General features: G+C 42.4%; 1 protein-coding gene across 1 annotated transcript in view; it reads left to right on the forward strand.

The window, feature by feature from the left end:
• Window positions 1-21,345, forward strand: part of CADPS (calcium dependent secretion activator) — a 211,082-nt gene that overhangs the window by 145,707 nt on the left and 44,030 nt on the right. Inside the window, 5 exon segments of the mRNA XM_032699168.1 lie at window positions 8,599-8,705; window positions 9,928-9,936; window positions 14,078-14,198; window positions 14,201-14,237; window positions 15,228-15,368. Coding sequence (XP_032555059.1) covers window positions 8,599-8,705; window positions 9,928-9,936; window positions 14,078-14,198; window positions 14,201-14,237; window positions 15,228-15,368 — 415 coding nt within the window.

A 21,345-nucleotide genomic window follows, 5' to 3' on the forward strand; every position in this document is an offset into this window, starting at 1 on the left:
TCCAGTGGGACAGAAGTTGTGTTTGTCTCTCGTTTATAACCTGTGGTGACATGTAACAAGGCAAAGGCTCAGCTCAAGTGCCCGTCTCTGCAGAAGGGATGGTGGAGCTCTGCAGCCCCTGGTCTCGTTTCTGTTGTATCCCAGAGTCCTAGTTCCAAAGTCCTTGAAACCTGAACTGTTCATTATTTTCGTGAGTAGATTGTTCTGTTTTGTGGGGAAAAAAAAAAAAAAAAAGATCAGGTTGGTTTCAGCTCTGTTTGCAAAGGGAAATTGCTTCAGAAGAGCAATACAAGAAGCTGGGCCAGGTTCTGGCTTTCCCAGACCTCCTCATCTCAAATTTGGCCCATAATCTATTGCATGACATTAAAATTAATTGTGAATAAAAATCAATATTTAGAAAATGGGAAATAATTTTTCCTTGCAGCTATAAAAGGTGCAAATAAACAAAGAGCAAATAGAACAATCCCAATTATTACCATTAACTGCAGCAGTTAAAGTGAGCGCAGGCTGTTGTGCAATAAGCACAATAAATGCACTAAGCATCATTCTTGCTGCAATGGCCCATTGCATGCCTACATTTTAGAAATTCAGAAGGATATTCCTACAGCCCACTTCATTTAAAAATAAACTTGCTTCTTCTCTATGCTTGGAGCGAGTGACAGGGCACAGGGAGTTGTGACTCTGGTGCTTTGTGCCCACAAATCTCCCTTTGTCTTATATGAAAAATTTTCAGGCAAGGTCAGCAGGACTCAACTTGAAACCAGTTCCCTCAACTTAAGTGGAGTCAAAAGTGACTGGGGTTTGGCCTGACTTTTATTTATTTTGCCAGAAGCAAGAATAAAAATAAGATACTGAAAACAACTTCTTAAACACACAAATGTCACCCTTTGATGTCCTTTCTCCTAAGAAGTGTGTAGTCTCTTGCCATGCTTTAAAATTTTGAAATAGAACATTAAACAGGAAACTATGTTAAAAGAATTAAAAATTCGTTGCTTGATTTAATTATTGATTAGACAAAACTACTAACAGATTAATAAGTGTAACCTTTAAATAAGCGTTTGTCTGTTTATATAAGCCGGGAATCCACAATTCCTTTGGGAAGAGAATAACTTCTCCATCCCTTGTGCACGGGGTTTGTGAAATGTGCTGCACTGTGTTGGAGTGCTGTGGCACCAAAGGATCCCATGAACACGAGTGCAACCTTGCACTGGTGGAGTTGGGTACAGGCAGCTCTAGAGATGGTGCCAGCCAAGGCAATAGTTGTAAGCTTGACGATTGGTTTGATGTGAGACTGGGTTTGTTTTTTTTTTTTAGTTTTCAGACCAAATATTTCTCATATTGCAGTTTGGGTTTGGTCTCTGTAAAGAGAGGCTTTTCGGGGTAGTGCTGAGTTGGGGCACACAGATGAGAAACAAAGATAGGTCTCGCCTCGGTGCTTAGTGCCAGGGTGCAGAGCAGTGGGATGTCTCCTGGAAAGCAGAGGGACCCACTGAACTCCTATTGCACTGTCACCAAGGGAAATCATCTACTCTATCCAAACATGTCAGGTTTTTGCTTCTCTGGCAGCCACTCCATCCCCTTGCAAGGAAGCAGGGCTCCCGAGGCACCACATCTCACCACGCTGGTGAGCACTGTCCTCCCAGGACAGACTGACGGGGAAGCCAGACTTCCCCTGAAAACACACCCGGTGGTGATGCCGGGGTGGGTGTGAGACAGAAACCCAGTCAGTGTGGGGGGCAGTGCTGCCCACAGAGCAGCGAGGGGCAGCTGCAGTGGCTGTGCAGAGGCAGACATCTCCCAGGTGCCTGTGCCAGGCTGGGGACCCGGGTGCACCCCCAGGAGAGGGACTGAGCACAGTCTTGGGCTGCATCAGCCCCAGCTGGCACCAGCCATGGAGCATCTTGCACGTACAGTCACTCCAGCAGGCGTGGAAGGCGTCCTCCGCCGAGGAAGCAGGAGCAGGAGAGGTTGGTTTTAGACTAGAGCGATACAGCAGGTTGTTAAGAAGCAGTGGTATTTTTCAAGGCGCTCGTACTGGCCCTTGTCACAGTCCCATGCTCACTTTACGTCACTCGCCTTCCCTATTTCTGGATCCCAGCCTGGGAAGCTCTGTGCACATATTCGTAACTCTCAGCTGAGGAGCTGAGCTGCCTGACAATTAATCAGGTCCGAGACAAGGAGAGGTCCTGTATGATTTGTCAGCCCAGCCCCTGCTGGGCAATCCCTCCAGCATTTGTGGTAAACCCCAAAGCTTAAAAAGAACATAAAATTATATTCCTCACGTAAATACCAATGCAAAATGTATGAAAACATCCATCTTTTTATGTGAGGGTATAGGCTGAAGTCATTAATAAATCCTACACTTTCACTCAGACATGACAACCTGTATTCATGTGCTACCGAAATGCTGCTTTATTTGTTTCATTCCTTGAAGTGGCATTCAGTTGTGTTTAATGAAGAATTGTTATGCAGCTTCTGAGATTTCCTCTTGCCCTTTCAAAGGCAGTGTTTAGAGCAGTAGAAAGTTATTACAAGAGGTTCAGAAATCCGAACATCTACATTCTGACATTATGTTTCTACAAGTCTCTCACCAGCTGTGGAGTAACTTGCTGCCTGAGGCATGATACACAATTCAGATAGGCACAGATTCTTCACTAGACTCAGTAATGATCAGAAAATCAGGAGATCAGTTCACTTTGCAGTATGTTGAGGTTTTGAGGTGAACTGGAGTCTCCATTTTTTTCATGATTTTTTTTCTTCCCTTTAAGATAACACATCTAATTTTGAAAGAAAGAATATTGTTACTGAAATCCCTTTCAGATATATGCAAATTCATTTTATGAATGTAATGAAAGGCTGTTTTGCCTTGTCCATTATGGCTAAGTCCATTATTCTTTACAATTGTCTTGATAACAGCAGCTTTTTATATCATTTTGATGATTGGCTTGCAAATGAATGCACACATAACAGATACTAAGGCTGTTAGCAAGGGTCGTATAGTTTTAATTGTTCCAAGGAAATCCTTAAATCAGTGGCTACAAAAATACAAATTATGAAAAATACAAAAACTCAATAATACTCTTCTATTGTAATACTCTTCTAAGTGTAATTCTTACTGTTGTGATGTAACCCATGTAGCAGAAGTCATGGTGCTGAGTGAGAAACGTAGTTTGAAAATCTTTCAGTCTGTAAAGTCACACACAATGAGTTGTGTGCAATAACACACCCAAAGTAGCTCAGATTTAACAATGTACCTGTTATACTCATTGCAGTCTGAAGCTTATTGCAAGCACAAACCAGAATTTGCCAAGTAATTTGAGCTTCTGCAAGTATTTTATTCACCAGTATCACAGAGAAGCATAAAAACCTTTGGCAGAAATTTGTCCAGGAAAGCACTTTGTCAGGTTGTTGGTAAGGAAGAAGCTGCTCCTGCCTCTGATTTCAGTAATGAAGGTGTTTAAATCCTACCCATCTGACACACATTAGGAGCAAATACAAGAGCATTTCTGATACTAAACTGGCTGTGGTGAGGGATTAGAGAGGAAAAGGACAGGGAAAAAAGAAAAGCCAAAGTGAAACAAAACCTGCCACACACGCTGCAGCTCTTCACTAGCAAGTGCCATAAAACCCATCCAGCCTTACATGTCTCCCTCTCTCTGAGCAGGAGCTGAGCCACCCTGAAAGTTGGAGTCCCTCAAAGGGGCCTCACGTACCATCTTGAGGACCTGGACCCAGAGAAGCACATAAACTCCAGTGCCTCATAAGGCATGGCAGTCACAGCCCCATTTCTGTCTAAATTCACAGAGGAAATTAATCTCTTTCCTTAGCCAGACCTTAATCTTTTAAATTTTCTTGCCATAAAGAGACAACAAAGAAAAGCATGGGTTGGGACTCACAGAGTGTTCAGTGCCCCCAGGAACAGACAGAACTTTTCTCCTTTCGCTCCAGGTGGTTTTGCAGCTGTAGTGCAAGAGCCTTGAATTTGGGTCTGAAAAATTTGAATTAAACAAAAGAGCTGAATATTTGTGCAGATTGGGCCAGATCAGAATTATATCAAGAGTTTGTTGCTTATCCTGCTGCAATGCCTTGTGGAAACTTGTTTCCAAGAGCGGGTGGTGGCAGGGGGATGCCAGGAGCAGGGGAAGGTGCTTGGGGGGGGTCTCACAGAAGTGAGAGCCACCCCGGGGCACTGTGCTGACAACTGCACAGCGGGAGCCTCCTCCAAGCTGTTCTGTACGCTCTGCACTAACGACTCGTGAAGATGCTGCTGCATCTCTTGCTTTTTTCCTCCTCCTCTTTCTCTGTTAATGACTTTTCGCTAGGACAGAAAACACTTGCACTAGTCAGGCCCATTCAACACTCTGGAGTCTGCATGTCCATGAAGTCTGAGACCTATTTTTTGATGGGTAGCTGTTGGGGGTTGCAGGGGCTGGACTCACATTTAAGGATGCTTGAGGGTTGCAATGCTGAGGTGTGCAATGGATTGCAATTCTGGGATGGGTTTTTACTCTGCCTTTGGCAGTCTTAGGAGGAGCTCTCTTTGACACCCCCAACTTTGGCACCCAACAGACTCCTCTGGGTGGTGAGGGTTTCCCAGCCCACAATTGTCACATGCAGATGGGAGGAGATGTACAATCCCCTCTCCCCACCATCCTTTCCCGTCCAGGGACCTTGGCACAAACTGCTTGCCATAGTGAAGGGCAGTAAAATATTCTTTCTACATCTACATGTCAAGCTCAGGAGTCATTAGTGAGTAGCCAAATTGAATTCTTGCTTATGTTTTAAATTAGAGTGAAAGTCATTAGGCCAATGCCCAAAAAGCAGTTATTTTTGTCACTTGAGGCTGAGAGGTTTAGTTCTGGGGACAAAGCCACTCTTGGTAAACATTGAACAAAGATCAGGATTATTCCAGAGATGGATGAATAGATTTGCTTTTCCTGTTACAAGAAAACAAGGAAAAATAAAAAAGCCAGAAACCAGTAGCTTAAATCAGAGAGTCTGAATTAATCATTACACAGCTTCAAAGGCTAAAAATATGTGTGTGTGTGTGTGTGTGCGCGTGCACGTGTGCATCGTATGTGTGTTTATATGTGTGTGTGTATATCCACATGTACTGAGAGGGGCACCAACCTAACTCACACTCCTTAATGGTTTACTCGAGTATTCTTTATTATACTTTGATAAGTGTTATAATTCTGTGAGAATTAAAAGCAATCAGAAATCTCCTTTCACAAGCCAGCCGATTCTTTTTCCCCCCGCTGGAAAATGCAAGCGAAATGGCAAGGACTTTTGGCAATAGAATGTCCAGATAAATATGCCAGATTCCTTGCAAATGCATGATTAAAAATAGTCACAATGCTGCTAAAAACTGTTATTAAAAGGAATAGAAACTATTGTGTTAATATATTCACAGTATATAATTTATTCTCTGGGTGTATGTAAAAGGAAAGGCTATTTTCTTTGAATTTTTCTTATGCTGATATTGTAAACTATATGACAGATGGGTCAAGTCCTGATTGCAGTATTCTAACATTTGGAATAGCAAGTAACATATTGATAGAGCTGGCAAGTTTTTATATATGATTCAACCCAGAATATAAAAGCCACTAGAATTCCAAGTTGAAAATAATTAAATGAGCTGGAAAACGATCAGGAACCACACCATTTTTAAGTGACAGATTTTTTTTACATGTTTAAATTGCACAAGAATATTTTATAGCTCCCTTTAACCAACAGTGACGTTTTAAATCTAAAATTGTGTAATTGATATTTGCAAAGCAATTAATTCCTGTGGCTCATTATCTATTGCTAAATGTACCTAAGCATTGGGGCGCTGACTTCAAGTCATCTTTTTAGTTCACCTTTTCTGAATTCCAGAGTTTTAACTGAATTAACCCATTTCACTTTCCTCGTGGGACTGCATGAAGTTGCAGTTTCGTACTTGCATTGAATTTTTAGCTTTCTGATTGCACGGTACCGCAGGATGTTCGAATCTGCCCATTTCTAGAGTATGTGTTGTTAAATGGTGTCATTACCGTCCAATACTTCAAATACCGATGAGCAAAAAACCCGGCAGCTTATTCCATTTGTATTTGATCATTTCTGCTTATGTTCCTTTCGAAGTTTCCATCTTTTTGTCACTGTTTATGAAGTCATTTGTCTCTTTACTTTTGGCGTCTCTCTCCGTCATGCACAACAGCCCGTCCGCCCAAGCCTAAGCCACCGGCTGGGCCACCACCATCATCTCCTCAAACGCAGACTAACATGATAGATCATATGCTCAAAGGCATGGCCAAACAGCCGCCAAGTACTGTAATAGTCTTCCTTTCTTTTATTCAGTGGTTTTCCTAGTCTAGCAGCCGCTTCTGTAGCAGTAGAAAGCTAGTTCTCATGTGCAGCTTTACACAAAATACCTAGCGCGATGTGGTAGGTTTAGAGATTAGAGGTAGCATTTATTTCAAAATGTCCACATTTTTTTGTCTAGCAATGTCTGACATATGCAACATTTTCAATATCAACGTCAGCACAAAAATACATTGTTGTTGCATAACATTTTGCATGAAAACTATAAATATGTATGAGCTTTACATGATGTTGGATGAAATGTTTGATAAGTATATCGTATACGTTCATGTAACTGTCAGTGCTCCAGCTATCTTAGCAGAATATTCTGATGTATAGTAACTTAACCAGGGAAATATTTAAAATAAGAAGGAAAAAAATTAAGATTGACATCTGCTGGCTTGCCAAAGTTGTATAAGCATCAATATTTCTTTAAAGACAGCATCTCTGAGCAGTTGTTCTTATTAACACTTGTCTTTTAGTTATATTTGAGAGCAGATCAGTGTTGCAAATGAGAATGGGTCTGATGCTACTCTGATCAATGGAAAACCTTCCGCTTGGCTTCAGAGGTGCAGAAACAATCAGATCTACTAAGGGACCTGTCTTTGAGCTCCTTTTGCAAAAGAAAGCAGTTTCTACTTCTTGTAGCTGGTGAAGCGCTGGATTGAATAGAACAAAGACTAAGGAGTTAATCAGGAGCTCTGCAATTTTAGTATTTGCCCAGTTAATAATATTAAGGGGAGCCTGGATTTTTTTTTTTCCAGTGATACAAGAAACAAAAGGAAAACTGGAGAAGAAACTCCCAGGGCCCCTATCTGTGACATACACCAGCAAAAGGTAGAGTTCATTTGCATGGTGACTAGCAAAATACAGCATGTGTGGAAGGCTGGGGAGAGATGCCAGCCAGCACCTGGCCTGTTGGCAGGACCCAGGCTTCCAGCTTAGCTGGGATCCTTTGGAAATCCTGGGGTGGTTCCCAGTAGTGGCACTTTTAGTACCTGCAGTGCTAGCAGTTCACTGTGCCGGGGTCATGCAGTCTGCTCTACACTGCTAATTACAGATTTAATTGGTCATTTGGGGGGTTTGGTGCTTCACCCATTTATGAGTTCTGTGGGTTTGATATCATGGAGAGGCCAAAATTCATGTTGGTGCAGAGGTGTGAACTGGCTGTGTAGTGCAAGGCTTCTCTTCGCCCTCATTGCATGGAGAGAGCCAGCACTGGGACCTGGTTGTAACTGGAGACACATCTGTGCTCTGTGTGGTGACCTGGATCCCCAGGGAGCAGGTCTCCCACTCCAATTCTCCTCCAGGCAAACCATCGCAAGGAGACTTTCCACGCCCCAGGGCAGTGAGCTGCAGGATCAGCTCACAGAAACCTTCTTGGCTGCGCTCAGCCAGCTCTGCAGAAGCTGTTGTTTAAGGAAAATGTGATTATTTCTTTTGTCTGCATTATTTCTAGTGGAATGCGCTTAAGTGTTCCATATTGTTAGCACCTCAGATTTTTAACGTGTTATTAATAATATAAATCACCTGGAGAATATAGTTTAATTATTTTTTAGAGTTTTCAGAAAACGCTGCAAAATAACTCAGCATAGCTAAACACCAAGCTCCAGGATTTAAACTCTTTGGTTTGTTTTCCGGGGTTTTTGTTGTAAAGTTGCATCTCTTTTCCCATATAAATCTTACCTATGAACGTGGGATTTACCACTTTCCACTCCCTCCAGCATGCGTAACTCCTGACCCTTGTGGAGTTAAATCCTGGAGCAGGGCAGACCTGCGAGTTTTGCTTTCAGTAGCAGGTGACATTTAAATTGCTTGAGAGACAATTTATTACAAGTACAGACAGATTTGTTTGAATTGATCTTCTTAAAAGAATTTTAAAATAATACAGACACGATTCCTATAATAGCATCATCTACGTCGAAGGATACGTGTTTTTCATATATTAGTGGCCAGATGCTGTCTTTGGAGAATGTGATGTTCTTATTTGAGCTAATAAAGTGCCACCATAAAGCAAAACAACTCTGACAGTATTGTGAAATTTGGAGCTGGAGCACTGTATTTTCATAGTATAATAACGAATGTGGCTTTCTGGTTTGCTCAGTACTAATTATATAAGCATTTAACATATGCATGAAAAGATCTTTAAAGCTGTAGAATATTATGGGATTTTATTTTTTTTAACCTCTAAAATAACTTACTGTTCGTCTAGCTTTTCACCCTGCTTCCCTTTTAACTTGAGTTCTTGTACTACAGAGAATGTAGGCCGGTTAGTCACACCAGCTAAAAAGTTAGAAGATACAATACGTCTGGCAGAGTTGGTAATTGAAGTCCTACAGCAAAATGAAGAGCACCACGCAGAGGTGAGCAGCGGCGCCCGGCGAGGTCGTGTCCCCCAGGTCTTCAGCAAACCCCGGTGGGAGCCTTGTATATTTGGGTGATGTCTTCCCAAATGGTGCTGGCTTCTCTTCTTTAAAAGCCAAAAGTATTCTTAAGTAACGGTGCTCGAGTACAATGAAGGCAAAGTACAGTTCAGGAGGAATGTGTTTTCAGAGGGGAGGGAGGGCTAAAGGAGGAATTAATTAAGTTGTACTCTCCTCAATGTCAGTCTGCAGCCTTTCCGACAGCACTGGAGCTGAATCTGGCCAAATAATTCACCACCAACTACATACAAGAGCATGCCTGTCCACTTTCCAGAAAGGTTGTATTTCCAAATAATAACCTCTGTGTGTGCCTCCAGCCAGCATGAGCAGAGTCCCTGCAGCAGCTCCTGCTGTCCAGAGGGAAGCAAGGAAAACGACAACAAAACAGGACAATTCTCCTTTCTGTCCCTTTCTGAGCATTCAGGTTTCCCTGGGCCCCTACAGTACATGATTAACTCACCTGGTTTCCTGTTGGCCTCTTCTGTCTTGGCTTATTGGGAATACTTCAATTACTAATCATGGAGGTTAGGATGAACTGTGTGTGCTCAGTTACTCATTATTTGGGTTATCTAAGGCCTAATGCCACTCTTAACTCTTCAAAGCACTTTGACGGGAAAAGTTCATGTTTTAAAACCACTGAAACCATGTCATAGTCATATATAGACCAGAAAATCGTGAGGCTTGATCCTGGAAACACTTGATCTCACAGGCAGCTGGCATGGCTGGCTATAGTCCTGCTCTCAGCATGTCAGGACATTTCTGCCCAAGCAGGTGATGTTGCATATCCATGTAAGTATTTGCAGGATTGAGCCCTGAGTTCTCTGTAAATCTGGTGCTCTTGAATGCGTATTGAGAAGGGAATAATTTTAAAATTCAGTTAATTGTTTATGATTGTAGGTATTGTAACACTCATTCACTATTTTCTCTTTTCCTTCCCGTCGATATATATTTCTATATATACTCACTATATTTTGCATTAAGAGCATTTGATAAATAATTTCACAATCACCTAGAAATCATTCCGGTGTGTATTAAATTTGCAGTATAATTTTACTTATTGATAATACACAACAATCCACAAAACCCAATTAATGCCTGACTGCATATTTAAATTTCCTCCCTGTTTTTCTACTGTTCATTCAATCTTGGATGATCCTGGCAGGGGAAAGAGGTATGTGACTAAACTGAATGAAACGAGTCACTCCTGTCATATTCCGTGCATGCCCTCTCAGTGCCATGTTTCCTACTGGGATTTTACCCAGGTTGCCCTCGCTTCTGTAACTTTGACCGAGGAATGTAACAGCAACTTCGAGTCGGCTGCTTGCAGGGCTGGTAGCCTGACACAGGAGGGTAATGTGGCATAGCAGTCCAGTCCATGCATGCAGCAGTGGGTATATTTTACGAGCGCTGCAGTTACATCCCAACACAACCCTACCTGCCTGGACTCGCTCCTCAGCCTGTTGTTACCTGTCGTTTGCATTCACCTGACCTCTAGTACACTGTGGTGGAGATGGACTAAGCACTACACGAGTGCCTAGAATGGTAGTGGTCTTCCTCTGGTTTGTCTGTATGTGCCTTGTACTGGATATACAGTATTTATATGTAGAGAGAGAATATATGGGGTGAAGAGGTGAAATAAACCTCATTTTTTACAAAAGCAAGGGGTGCTCAGGAGCACTGCACTTGTGCACAAACTGTTTTATTCCACTCCTCACCAGCACAGGCTGGATGTACAACCGGCTGGGAAGAAGCTGTTTTTTAAAACACAGGTTATTTGAAAAGAGTAGAGTTCTGAAGGAAGTGGTTACAGGACCCGGTCGTGCTCAGCCAGCCTCGCTACCGAGATCACCAGGAGGAAGGCTCAGAACTGTTCTCCAGCATCTTTTGTGTCACAAGGTTTGATTAGAGACAGAAGGTTAATGCCAACATGGATAGGAGGCATATCCCGGTCCCTTGTTCTGAACAGTGACCTGGAAGGGTGAAACCCATCTCTCTCCAGAGCCCGGCACACTGTCGGTGCGTTATTGAATCCCTGTCCTGAGGGTGGCTGTGGCATTTCAGCAGTGCACAGGCAGTTGGCCAGCTCTCTGCACACTTTGAATTGCACCCAAGGAAGAGAGAGAAGAGGCTGGGTGTTTATCACTGATTTTTATTATGCGTTGTAGCCGTGTTGTGCTGTCAGAGTGCAATGAGAATTGCTGAGGCATTACACTACTTTTTTTTTTTTCTCCCAAATAATTCCAGGTAACTTTTTTTTGACATGTGGAGAACATTTGACCTACTAGGTGCAACTCTTTGGTCTACTTGGGATATTTAGCAGAAAATTAAGTTGCACTGCTTACTGAAGAAATGCCTTATTTTACTGAAGAACAGCAGTTTTGCACTTAAAACATGCCCCATTTTCCCTACGTGGACATCCAGGCAGATTCCTTAATGAGAATGCAGAAAATAATACTCTGAGTATGGAAAATGTTCAAAAATCATTACAAGAGGAGTACTGTGTCTAGTCAGTTGGGTTTGCTTTACCCATGAGAAGGAAGCAACCCAACACAGGCGGAAATGCAGCAGAACCCGTGTGCCTACGTCCGTAATCTGGGAGCGGGAGGTCTCTGTCATTGTGTCATCTCTCCCATCACATGTCTCCTAGCTCCTTTTCCCTTCCTCTGGATGACTGATGACAAATGCCAGAGACAATGCCATTCACCTATTTTTGAACTTGTGTTTTCTCTCTCTATGTATACATATGTGTATATGTATATATGTATCTTAACTCCTTGAGGTCATACATATATACATGTGTATCCATGTGTAAAATATACAATAATAGGTGTGTTTGGCTAGAAAGCACACTTTTTTTTTTTCCTCCTTTACATTGTGATTTAAGCAAAGCAGGTAAGTAGATGGTAAATAAATGAAATGTTACCATCTTGAAGGAGATTTTTTAAGTATGTTGTTACCTCTCCCACCACAGGAAGGTCCTGCTCAGTGAAGCTAGGGGGGAGGTTGAGGATTCTGACATAAGTTAGAGACTTACAGAACTGAAATTTGACTTTTCCAGCAAAAGGAGAAACTGTTACTGGTTTGGGCATTTTTTTTTCACCAATGATCACATGCTTTTTTTGTAATTTCTTTTTTAAAATAGCTTCCCCCCCCCTTTTTGTGGAAGCAGACTCTGAAGTGTTTATGTTGGTATTGTTACAGAAGATATTCTTTGGCCTCCTCTCTTTTCCTTCCCCCCAAAATCCGGTTGCTGTTGGTCCTTCGTACCGATCGCTCAGTGCCCACAGACCTGTGGGCAGTGTCCTGGTGGTGACACCATAGCAAGCTCTGGGCAGGCAGAGGCACAGCCAGAGGAACCACATCAAGAAGGAACAGCCCCATCACCCTCCTTGAAAACCACAACCAAGCTTTGCTAACTTAAGAGGACCCTCCCATTGCTCAGCACAGCTCCTTTCCCACCTGCTGCTTTGGGGAGAAGGTTGGAGCGGGCATCAGGACCAGACTTGTGTCATGACATTTTTGTTTCCTGTGTGGTCTCACAGTGGTTTTATGCCTCCTGATGTGGCCACTTGCAGGAATTCAGCCCTGTGCTTGGTTGGACACCAGCACCAAATGCGGAGAAGAGCTGAAGAGCACCACCCACAGTGCTCAGCCCTGTGGACTCTCTGCATCAACTCTGCATATGCCCAAGGCCACCACCACTGCTGACACTGAGCCTGCTGAGGCACCCCCTCAACTGTGCTGAGCAGCTTCATCTACGGGCCTTGGGGCTGGGGACAGTTTGCAGACAAGGAGTCTGCTGTAGCCACCTTGTCCCCATGCCATGACCACAGGGACACGTCACCTCCTGATGTTGCCGCTCAGGGCACGGGCAAGCACTGAAGCTGTGCCTTTGTGGTACAGCCCACCTCGTCCACATCATCACCCCCATGACAGGGCAGGCCCAATCGAAGATTAGCTTGGGATTTAGCTGGTTGTTGTGGTTATTTTACATCTGAGAAGTCTGGACAAAACAGGAAAAATTAAAGGGGTCCATGGCAGTAACCTGGTTTGGGGGTGCTGCTCCCTCCCCATGGCCAAGTGAACCAGCAGCTGGAGTTGTGCTTTGCACATCAGTGCAGTTCTTCATCAGTGAATCAAAACTGAACCGTGAGAGAGTGAAAGCCCATTCTGTTTATTCATGTCTGCTAAAATCTTCAAAAAATGCCCCTGCCTGGCTGGCAGTTCCTCTTCAAACTGATCCTCTGTTCCCAATCTCTTCCGTTTTCATCTCCACTCTGTGCCTATGCTAGAAACTTCTTTTTCCGCAGAGTGCCACGAAGCTATTCCTTAGATCCTTCAGTCGCTGAGTAATTTCCCGTCCTTCAAACGACAGCACATGGTCCTATCTACAGCACTTCTCATATTGCATGTTCCCAGCCAGAAGTGGCTTCTGAACACCGCATGCATGCGTCTGCAGCATTCACATCTGAGCCATGTATGATGTGAATGTCCACCTCAGAGAGCCCGCACAGCCAATTTTAAGGACCCATGTGCATGAGAATGAGTTACTTCACTGATATTTTTTTGGTTTTCAAGTTTAGACAATTTTTTCCTGCCTCTGTGAAAATATAGGTTTGCCGTAGATATTTTTGTTTTTTTCACCTTGGCATGTTGATAGTAGAGCTTTCTAATGAGTTCCTAATCAGTAGCATCATGAAGGTGGTAGTGTGTTTCTATGGGCGTGTATAGCTAACCATGTAAAATGAACAGTGCTGTAATAACTTTTACTGGTCATGTTTGAAATATCTTTAAAGGAGAGTGTGAGTGATTTAGGACAGATTTTAATGTCTCAGGCTTGTAGATTTTCAAGACAAATGGCAGTAGCAAATACAAGTAAAATTTAAACTGTTGAAAAACACAGCAGAAAACCCACAAGCACAGTGAAGAAACTCCCAAATTCCTATACTTTAGAATAAGAATTAGTTGATTTTTTTTTTATAATTAGCATCATTAAAGATGAATGAAGTCATTTATTGTAAATTGAACAGATGAAACCTTCTTTGCCATGTATAGCTGCGTGCCTTTACAGTGGAGCTCTGAACAGATCCTCTGCAAGAAACCTTTATCTTAGAATAGCAGTGCCTAATTCTGGGATTAGCATGGCCCATGCAGGCTAGCACTCCAAAGCACTGTTCTCTTTACAATAAAGGTAGTTTCCACGGGATGCACTTTTTAAAATTTTTTTTTTGAGATAACGTGGCCTAACATCTTTCTCTGTGCTTTCTTAGAACTAACACGCTTCTTTATTATCTTTTCTACCAACTCTGAAGGCCTTTGCTTGGTGGTCAGACCTAATGGTTGAGCACGCGGAGACCTTCCTGTCCCTGTTTGCAGTGGATATGGATGCTGCGTTAGAGGTGCAACCCCCAGACACCTGGGACAGCTTCCCGCTCTCCAGCTCATAAACGATTCCCTCCGTAGTGACTGTATGTATTGTATTTTGATCATTTCCTTTTCAGTGGGCGGCTCAGGTTACTGATAATACTTTCAGCCTCTCCGTACTGCAAAGACAACTGAGATGAGTAGAGATTTACGGTACATACTCTTTTAGCATCAGCTCAATTTTTGTTCCATTGCCACTAGAAAAAAAACACACAGACACCCCTTAAATCAAATGCCTCAGTCGAAGGTGAGAAGCTGAACTTTTATTTGCTGCTTCTTCTCAAGTTCTCTTGGTAATGGCTGCCTGATAAGCAGGAATTAGGTACTCTATCTCGTTGTCATTAAATGTGTGTATCGTTTATGTATGTGTTACTGCATTTATTTAGCATGAAGTAAACCAGTCCCTGCTTTAACATTTTATTGAAGGGAGGAAAATATTAAAGTAAATGGAAGCAGGAGTAATTCAGAAGAAGAGTACTTTGTGAAATAAGACTCTTCTTAAAGCACGTGGGCCCATTGCCTTAAAAACCTGTGTGAGGATTTGGCACTTGCCTGGGTGCTCCAACCGCTCCCCAGAGAGCTGGGTTGGCAGAATTGGCATTGCCTTCAGCCAGGTCCCAGACCAGGGCCCCAGTTAGTTTTCTAAGACCACATGAAAAAATCCAGGGACCAATCTCAGAGAGCAAATTCCAGTGTCATGGTGGAGAGTAAAGAAATTATTTTCCCACCTGCTAAAGCCATAATGTTTGCCATGCTGTATTTCTTACACCTGTTTTATTCACAGGAAGTAATAATGTATTTGTAAGCTTGACATTAATGGAAAAGAAGATTCATTGTCTGTTTATTTGTTTGGAGTAAGAAGTCATTCCTGCTGTCTGTGTCGTGAACATTGGTGCCTGATGCCAGCTCCTGTTGTGTTCTTGAAGTTTTCCTGTTCGCTGACGAATTCGTTGTGTGATGAAGGTGCCACGCTGTGGTTTGTTACAGAGGTTTTAGTAAACTGTAGTGTCTTACTATACTTTTATTTATCTATTCTAGATAATTGTGCAATGGAAAATTCCACAAACACCTCCAAGACCTGTTTGCTCCACTTGTTGTTAGATATGTCGATCTGATGGAGTCCTCAATTGCACAGTCAATTCACAGGGGCTTTGAGCGGGAGTCATGGGAGCCAGTAAAGTAAGGAAACCTCCTTTGATACAATTGGAATTTGGGTGCAAAATGGATGGAGATTCATACAGAGATGAATTAGCAAACATTAGACTGGATGCGCAGAAAGCACTTTAGATTTTCTAGTTTAATGCTTAAAACAGAAGGCCTGATCTCTTCAGCATTTTCAGGCTAATGAGGGAAATGGTATTGGTTTTTTGAAATGCGTTGCTGCCTCAGTTTGAACCGTGTGCCTTTATACAGGGAAGCATGAAAATGGGAAAACCTTAGCTAACATGGCTTTTTGGATCCCATTCTAAAAGGCCTTTTCCAGTGCTGCTTTTGAACTCGAGTAGCTCCTTTTCAGAACAAAAAAAACCTCGCTTCACTGTGTTCAGTCCAGCCCTATAACCTGTGTGAGTCATTGCTGTACTTATTCTTCCCAATATTAATTTTTTCCACCCACCCCATGGGGGATAGTGCAGCGTGTGCCTGTCGTATCAGCCCCGTGGCTGGTGACTGCACTTGTCCCATGTCCAGGGCAGCTTTGCCTGTCCCAGCTGCCTTGCCTGTAGAATTAGACGTGCAGAAACCAAAGTGAGTCAAGCAGACTCATTTCTTACATTTGGAAAGCTAGGAGTTCACCAGCAAGAAATTGGGAGCCTGAGAAAAACCCAATTGAACTCAAGAGCTGGCGAATGATAAAAATGTGACATGTGCTTTGGATTACTGTTGTTATTTCACAGGTTTTGAAGCATTGCTGAACCCTGTCATGCTTGCTCTATAAAGCCAAGTCAGATCCTACAAAGGAAAATAACTGACTTTTCCTTCTAATAAAGGTATTAAAATAGAAAGGTTGACCCTTTGCAAGCAACATGAGTCTGGCAGTGCCTCAAAACCAGGAACTGGGACCAAGTGACCTCTGGAGAGAGTCTTTTCCTTGCTTTTTTTGTGATTCTCTAGGCAAAGTGAAGTGGCACTGCACTCTCAGAGGTTGCTTGATAAAAGAACGGGTGGTCTTTCAGGGCTTTTCACACCAAATATGTTCCGTTTACAAGGAAAAGAGATTTTGTTCAGCAGCCAGCCTCCCATATGCAACCTGGAAGTCTGAGTACCCAGGTTTTTCCTTTCTTTCTTGTGCATCCTCAGCATCCGTAAGGATTCTGCCTGCCAAATCCCAGACTTTTTCTTGACACCTGATCATCCCCTCTGTTTGAGTAGGGGTTAAGTGGCTGGCATTCAGGAGCCTCTCTCACTTTCCATTTGCTGTCTTTGGTCTGCAGGCTAACAGGATTAAAATCCTAAAAAATCGTGTTCAAATAAGCAGATGTGACCCAGAAAACTACAAGAAATAGATCTTTCGAGTAGGAGAATGCCATTTTTACAGCCACTCCTTCAAGCAGAATTGCACTTCGAAGTTAGCATTAACTTCAGTTTCAGAGCTCTGCTTTAGTAATAAATGTGTTTGTATTTCCTTGTCTGTTATGAAACAGAGGCAGTTAATCCTGTGTGCTTGTCCACCTGGGTCAAGCACTCAATAAACATTAATTTTGCTTTTTTCTTTATCAGAAGCTGTCATCATTTTGGTGTTTAATTACTTTAGGGGCTTACCTATAGATACCCATATGTACTTTGATGTGATGCTTGCCTGTCAAAATGCTTTGTCCCTGGGTATGCCATCATCTATCGTTTCAAAGTTATCTTTATAGTTATAAAAGATCTTTTCTTAGTTCTCTTGTGATGGTTCTTTCCTACTGGAGTTCCAGTTACAGAGTACTTTGAGCATTGCATTTCCAAGCAAAAGCCCAGGATTGACTCTTTCTCTTACAGACTTGGGTATTTAAAAGATTTCTTCCATCAGGAAAGTGGGTGCTTTCCACAAGAAGCTTCTGTCCATCTGGTGAAAAGATGCACTATGTTGTTTTTTTCACTAGTTCATATTTTGTTCTTGTGTCTCGCACACAAAAGTGCGAGTTGCAAATGCTGGCTCAATGTGATGTGACCCGGTGAAGGAAGGCACCAGTGAGTGCCAGAGGGTGGCACATACAGTGCAAAAGAAAAGAGGAGTGTCATTCCTAGGATCTTATGACACTTTTGATGTTCTGTTCAGAACTAAATGTTAAGGCATCTTCATCTTTTGCCTCCTGGGCAGACCACCTGCTCCTCTTTGTCTGATCGACAGGGAACTTGCAGAGAAACTCAGGTTAGAGACTTAGCTTGTTTGATTTACCCTCCTGTATCTACTGTCTTCTTCTCCTTCCACATGTCCATACTGCAGCACAGTTGAATTTTGGCCATAGATTCTCAAATACTTTGGACCAGCCAATTCCCATCCAAATTGTGACCTTCTATTGCCACCTCTTCGGAAAAGCTTTTTGGAAATCAGGAACACTGTAGTATGTTCTCCCAGAGCTTTCCTCTGCTTTGAAGAAAGACCTTCAAGTTGGCCAGCAAAGGCAAACTATCATGGCTGTCTGTTCCACCAAGCTTCTTCTTGTCCTGCTTAGGATCTCTACAGTGCATTGTGAGAAGGAAATCTCATTATCGCCTGTTAACCAAGAAATTATTCCACAGCACAGAGTCTTTTGAAAGGGTTTCTCTATGCTCATGCTTGCAATCAAGGCTGAAATATGTAGCCCTCCATAACCTGACCAGATGGCAGTTTGCAAGCATGTATTTCTTCTATTTTCATTGCCGAATATTCTGCACCTTATGCTCTGAGGAGTTAGGTACAGAAATCACTAACAGCGAGAGAGATACTGTTGAGTATTGAAAAAGTGGGGGGGAAAAAGCATGGATGTAATGTGCCTATGAGGGCTATGTAATCTGCCTCTGCAGAGCTGCTGAGTTTGCAGGGGGTCCGTGCCCTATAGCTAGAGCAGCTGGTGTGCTCGTATGAATCCACGGAGAGAAATGTGGAACACTTGTCCTTCGCACAGTCATCCAAGTTTGCAGGATACAGAGTAGGTCTGTTCTCTGGTGAGTTGAGAGGTCTTGGAAAAGTAGGGTTTGCAATGGGTTTTTTTTTTCATTCTAAGCTTCTAAGAGAACACTGATTTATATCGCAGCCAACAGACACGTATGTGTGTGTGTGTGTGTCTCTGTGTGTGTGTGTCTGTGTTGAAAGATCTTTTTGAGCAAATGCTAAAGCTGGTGCAATGACAACCAGTTTCAATGGCTTGACTAAGATGTTACTCATTGACCCAGGGCTGTCTCTAACGCACTGTAGTCCTGGCTTTAGCATCTTTTAATTGCTCACTAACCCTTTGCAAACTACTTATAAATGTATCATTAATATACATGTCAGAATTCGAACAATAGGATTATATTAATCACTTTATAAGGTTGTACAACTACAAAATGCCAGTGGAAAATGTTTCCCCTTAAAAGAAGCACCGTTGTAGTGAAAGTGAGTATTTTTGTTACTATTCTGGGTGTCAGTCACAGGAAGAGCACAGATTTGACTTGCCTACTTCACTATCAAGCTCTTTGCTTCACATACAGGCTTTTGTGAAAAGATTTGCTCTTGAGCATTTGCTCAGCCTCAGCATTGAGGTTTAAGTGTTTATAGGGATGGAAGAGACAGGCGTTTGCATCTTCCCTCACTAAATCATTTCAGGCATCCCGTAGGAACGGAGCATTAAGTATGGCCAGAGTCTCATTTAGCTCTATTCTGAACCCAGGAGACAGCTCAGTAAAAATACTGTGATTTTTCTGCCCTCTTTCATTACTAGGGCAGCTCTACAGGAGCAGCCCCGGTGCCCTTGGACGTGTTTCTGTGTGATCGGTGCTGCAGTACCGTGTGAGCGTGGGATGTTGTCCAGGGGGACGTTGCCAGTCTGTTTGCACTGAGAATTCCCAGCAGACAGTACAGGTGAAAGCCATTTTCACAGCTAACAGACACAAACGGGGCTGAAGCAGAAGAAGCCAGAAAACAAGCGGTACAGGCTCCAGAGCGTGCGTCTTTTATCAAACATATCAGGATCCAGTCCTGAAGCTGAGTCGTCTTAAATCAGACAGCCCTCATCTTGTTGATGGCAAATGCCCACATTCCCTGCCTGATGGCTGAGGTTATATTTAGCCTCTATATATAAATAGGCATGGCTGGCTTCTAGAAACGGTTTCTCATCTTGGACCTGTAGTTTATGGTCTGAGCAACTGCAGGCTTTATGGAACATTTGTTGGTAATATTAATCATTTTTACAGGTCTCACTGCAACTGTTAGTCAGATAATTAGATCGTTGAACCTGCAAAACTGTGCATGTCAATTCAGGAGAATATTTTTAAATTAGTTACTGTATGTTAACATAATATACTCCATTATTTTGCTGTTTGTTGTTTTAAGAGTACTACTTATTCTTGCAACATAGTCTTGCATCAGCAAAATAATGTGTGGTATAAAAGAAATATGTTTCCGTGTGAATATAGTATACTGTGTTACTCTAGAGTCATATTTTATTAATACAGTGTTTTTATTAATATAACACTGTCACTTCTTGAATTTAATATTAAAACCAAAGGTCCTCTGATTTATTATTTACCATCTGGCTACGGTAATTTAAGGTTGCTTTTCCTTATACAGATTTATGTTTGTCCACCTCTTGCTATTTCTTTATTCATTCCGTATCAGTATCTAACCACATGCACTGCCAGTTCTGAAGATTTAGCACTCTCTCAATCACTATGGAGTCCTGTGTCTCATTCAATAGTCCATATCATCTTATAAGCAATATAGTATGAATGGAAACAATGGGCAATCTTTCTGATGGTAGTGAATTCCTCACTTCTGCTTACTTGCCTGGGCAATGACAACAAGCAAGATAGCAGAAATCAAATCTTCTAAGAAATATGTAAAGAAAAAAAAAAAAAGAACAGAGTTTGTTTTTTTTCACTAGAAAAATACTTTGATTTGGTGATTTTCTCCCCAACAAGGGATTTTATTCACAAAGGGAGAATACGAATGAAATGTATTCCCTAGTACTTGCCACCAATGACAGGCTGAGCTCTGTCAGAGGTGTGGTTCACAGTCGTCTGTTGCATTAGGAACATATATTCAGTGCAGCCAGCTCATTCCATTACTTTGGGGTTTGATCCATAAAACTTGTAGTAAGAAATGAAGTATCAAAATGTGGCTCAGGAAGACTGCTAAGATTTGAATATGCCTTGAAAGACATAGTGTATATTTTGATAGTTTCCTAACAGTCCATATTATGCTGCCTGTACAGTAGCTAATTTAATACAGGGGAATGGGAGAGGCCTCCAGAGGTGGCATATCCCTGATGCAGTGACTGAGAGCAGGGAAGTTGGATGCTGAAGCTTGTGTACATCAATAGAAAGCTTTCAGTAGCTTCAGCAGTGCAGAGTGAAGCTGAAATCCTGAAGTCCTGATTCCATTTTCACTGAGCCCAAGTAACGATCCAGTGAAAACAGTGTCAAAATATCTGGTTTTGTTCCTCCTATGGGACTGTAAAACCACCTATGGGGTGTGTACCACTGTGGCATACAGCGTTACTGGGTGAAGGCAGAAACAAGGACATTCCTTGGAAACTGGCCCTTCTTCTGGAGCCAGGAGACATGGAGTTGGGTAATTGAGTTCTATCTTTTGCTGATTCCTAAATCCCATTATGTTTTATTTTTGCACGTAAAACATAAGCTGTGATGAGATACCCATTAAAACAGAATTAGAGCAATTATAACATCTAGAGACCTAGCACACTGAAATATGTCAGGGTGGACTCCAACTTTGGGCGTGCAGTGCTGTTACACAGACGTTGTCTTAGGGGAGAATGTTACATTAGATCAAGATACTCACCCCCTTTTGCATAACAGTTGCACATCTGAAAATACTGATTGAAGTCAAGATGCCAAAGTACACATGCTTCATAAATTAACCTTTGAATGTCTTAATCACCTCATGGCCCATTTCCAGACAAGAAACAGTCACATACTAGTCCTGGGATTTATTTATGAAGTGCAGTTTATTCACAGGTGCACATATGAGGGCTGG

Source organism: Chiroxiphia lanceolata, chromosome 11 (genome assembly GCF_009829145.1).
Source record: "Chiroxiphia lanceolata isolate bChiLan1 chromosome 11, bChiLan1.pri, whole genome shotgun sequence".
Classification (NCBI taxonomy): Eukaryota; Metazoa; Chordata; class Aves; order Passeriformes; family Pipridae; genus Chiroxiphia; species Chiroxiphia lanceolata.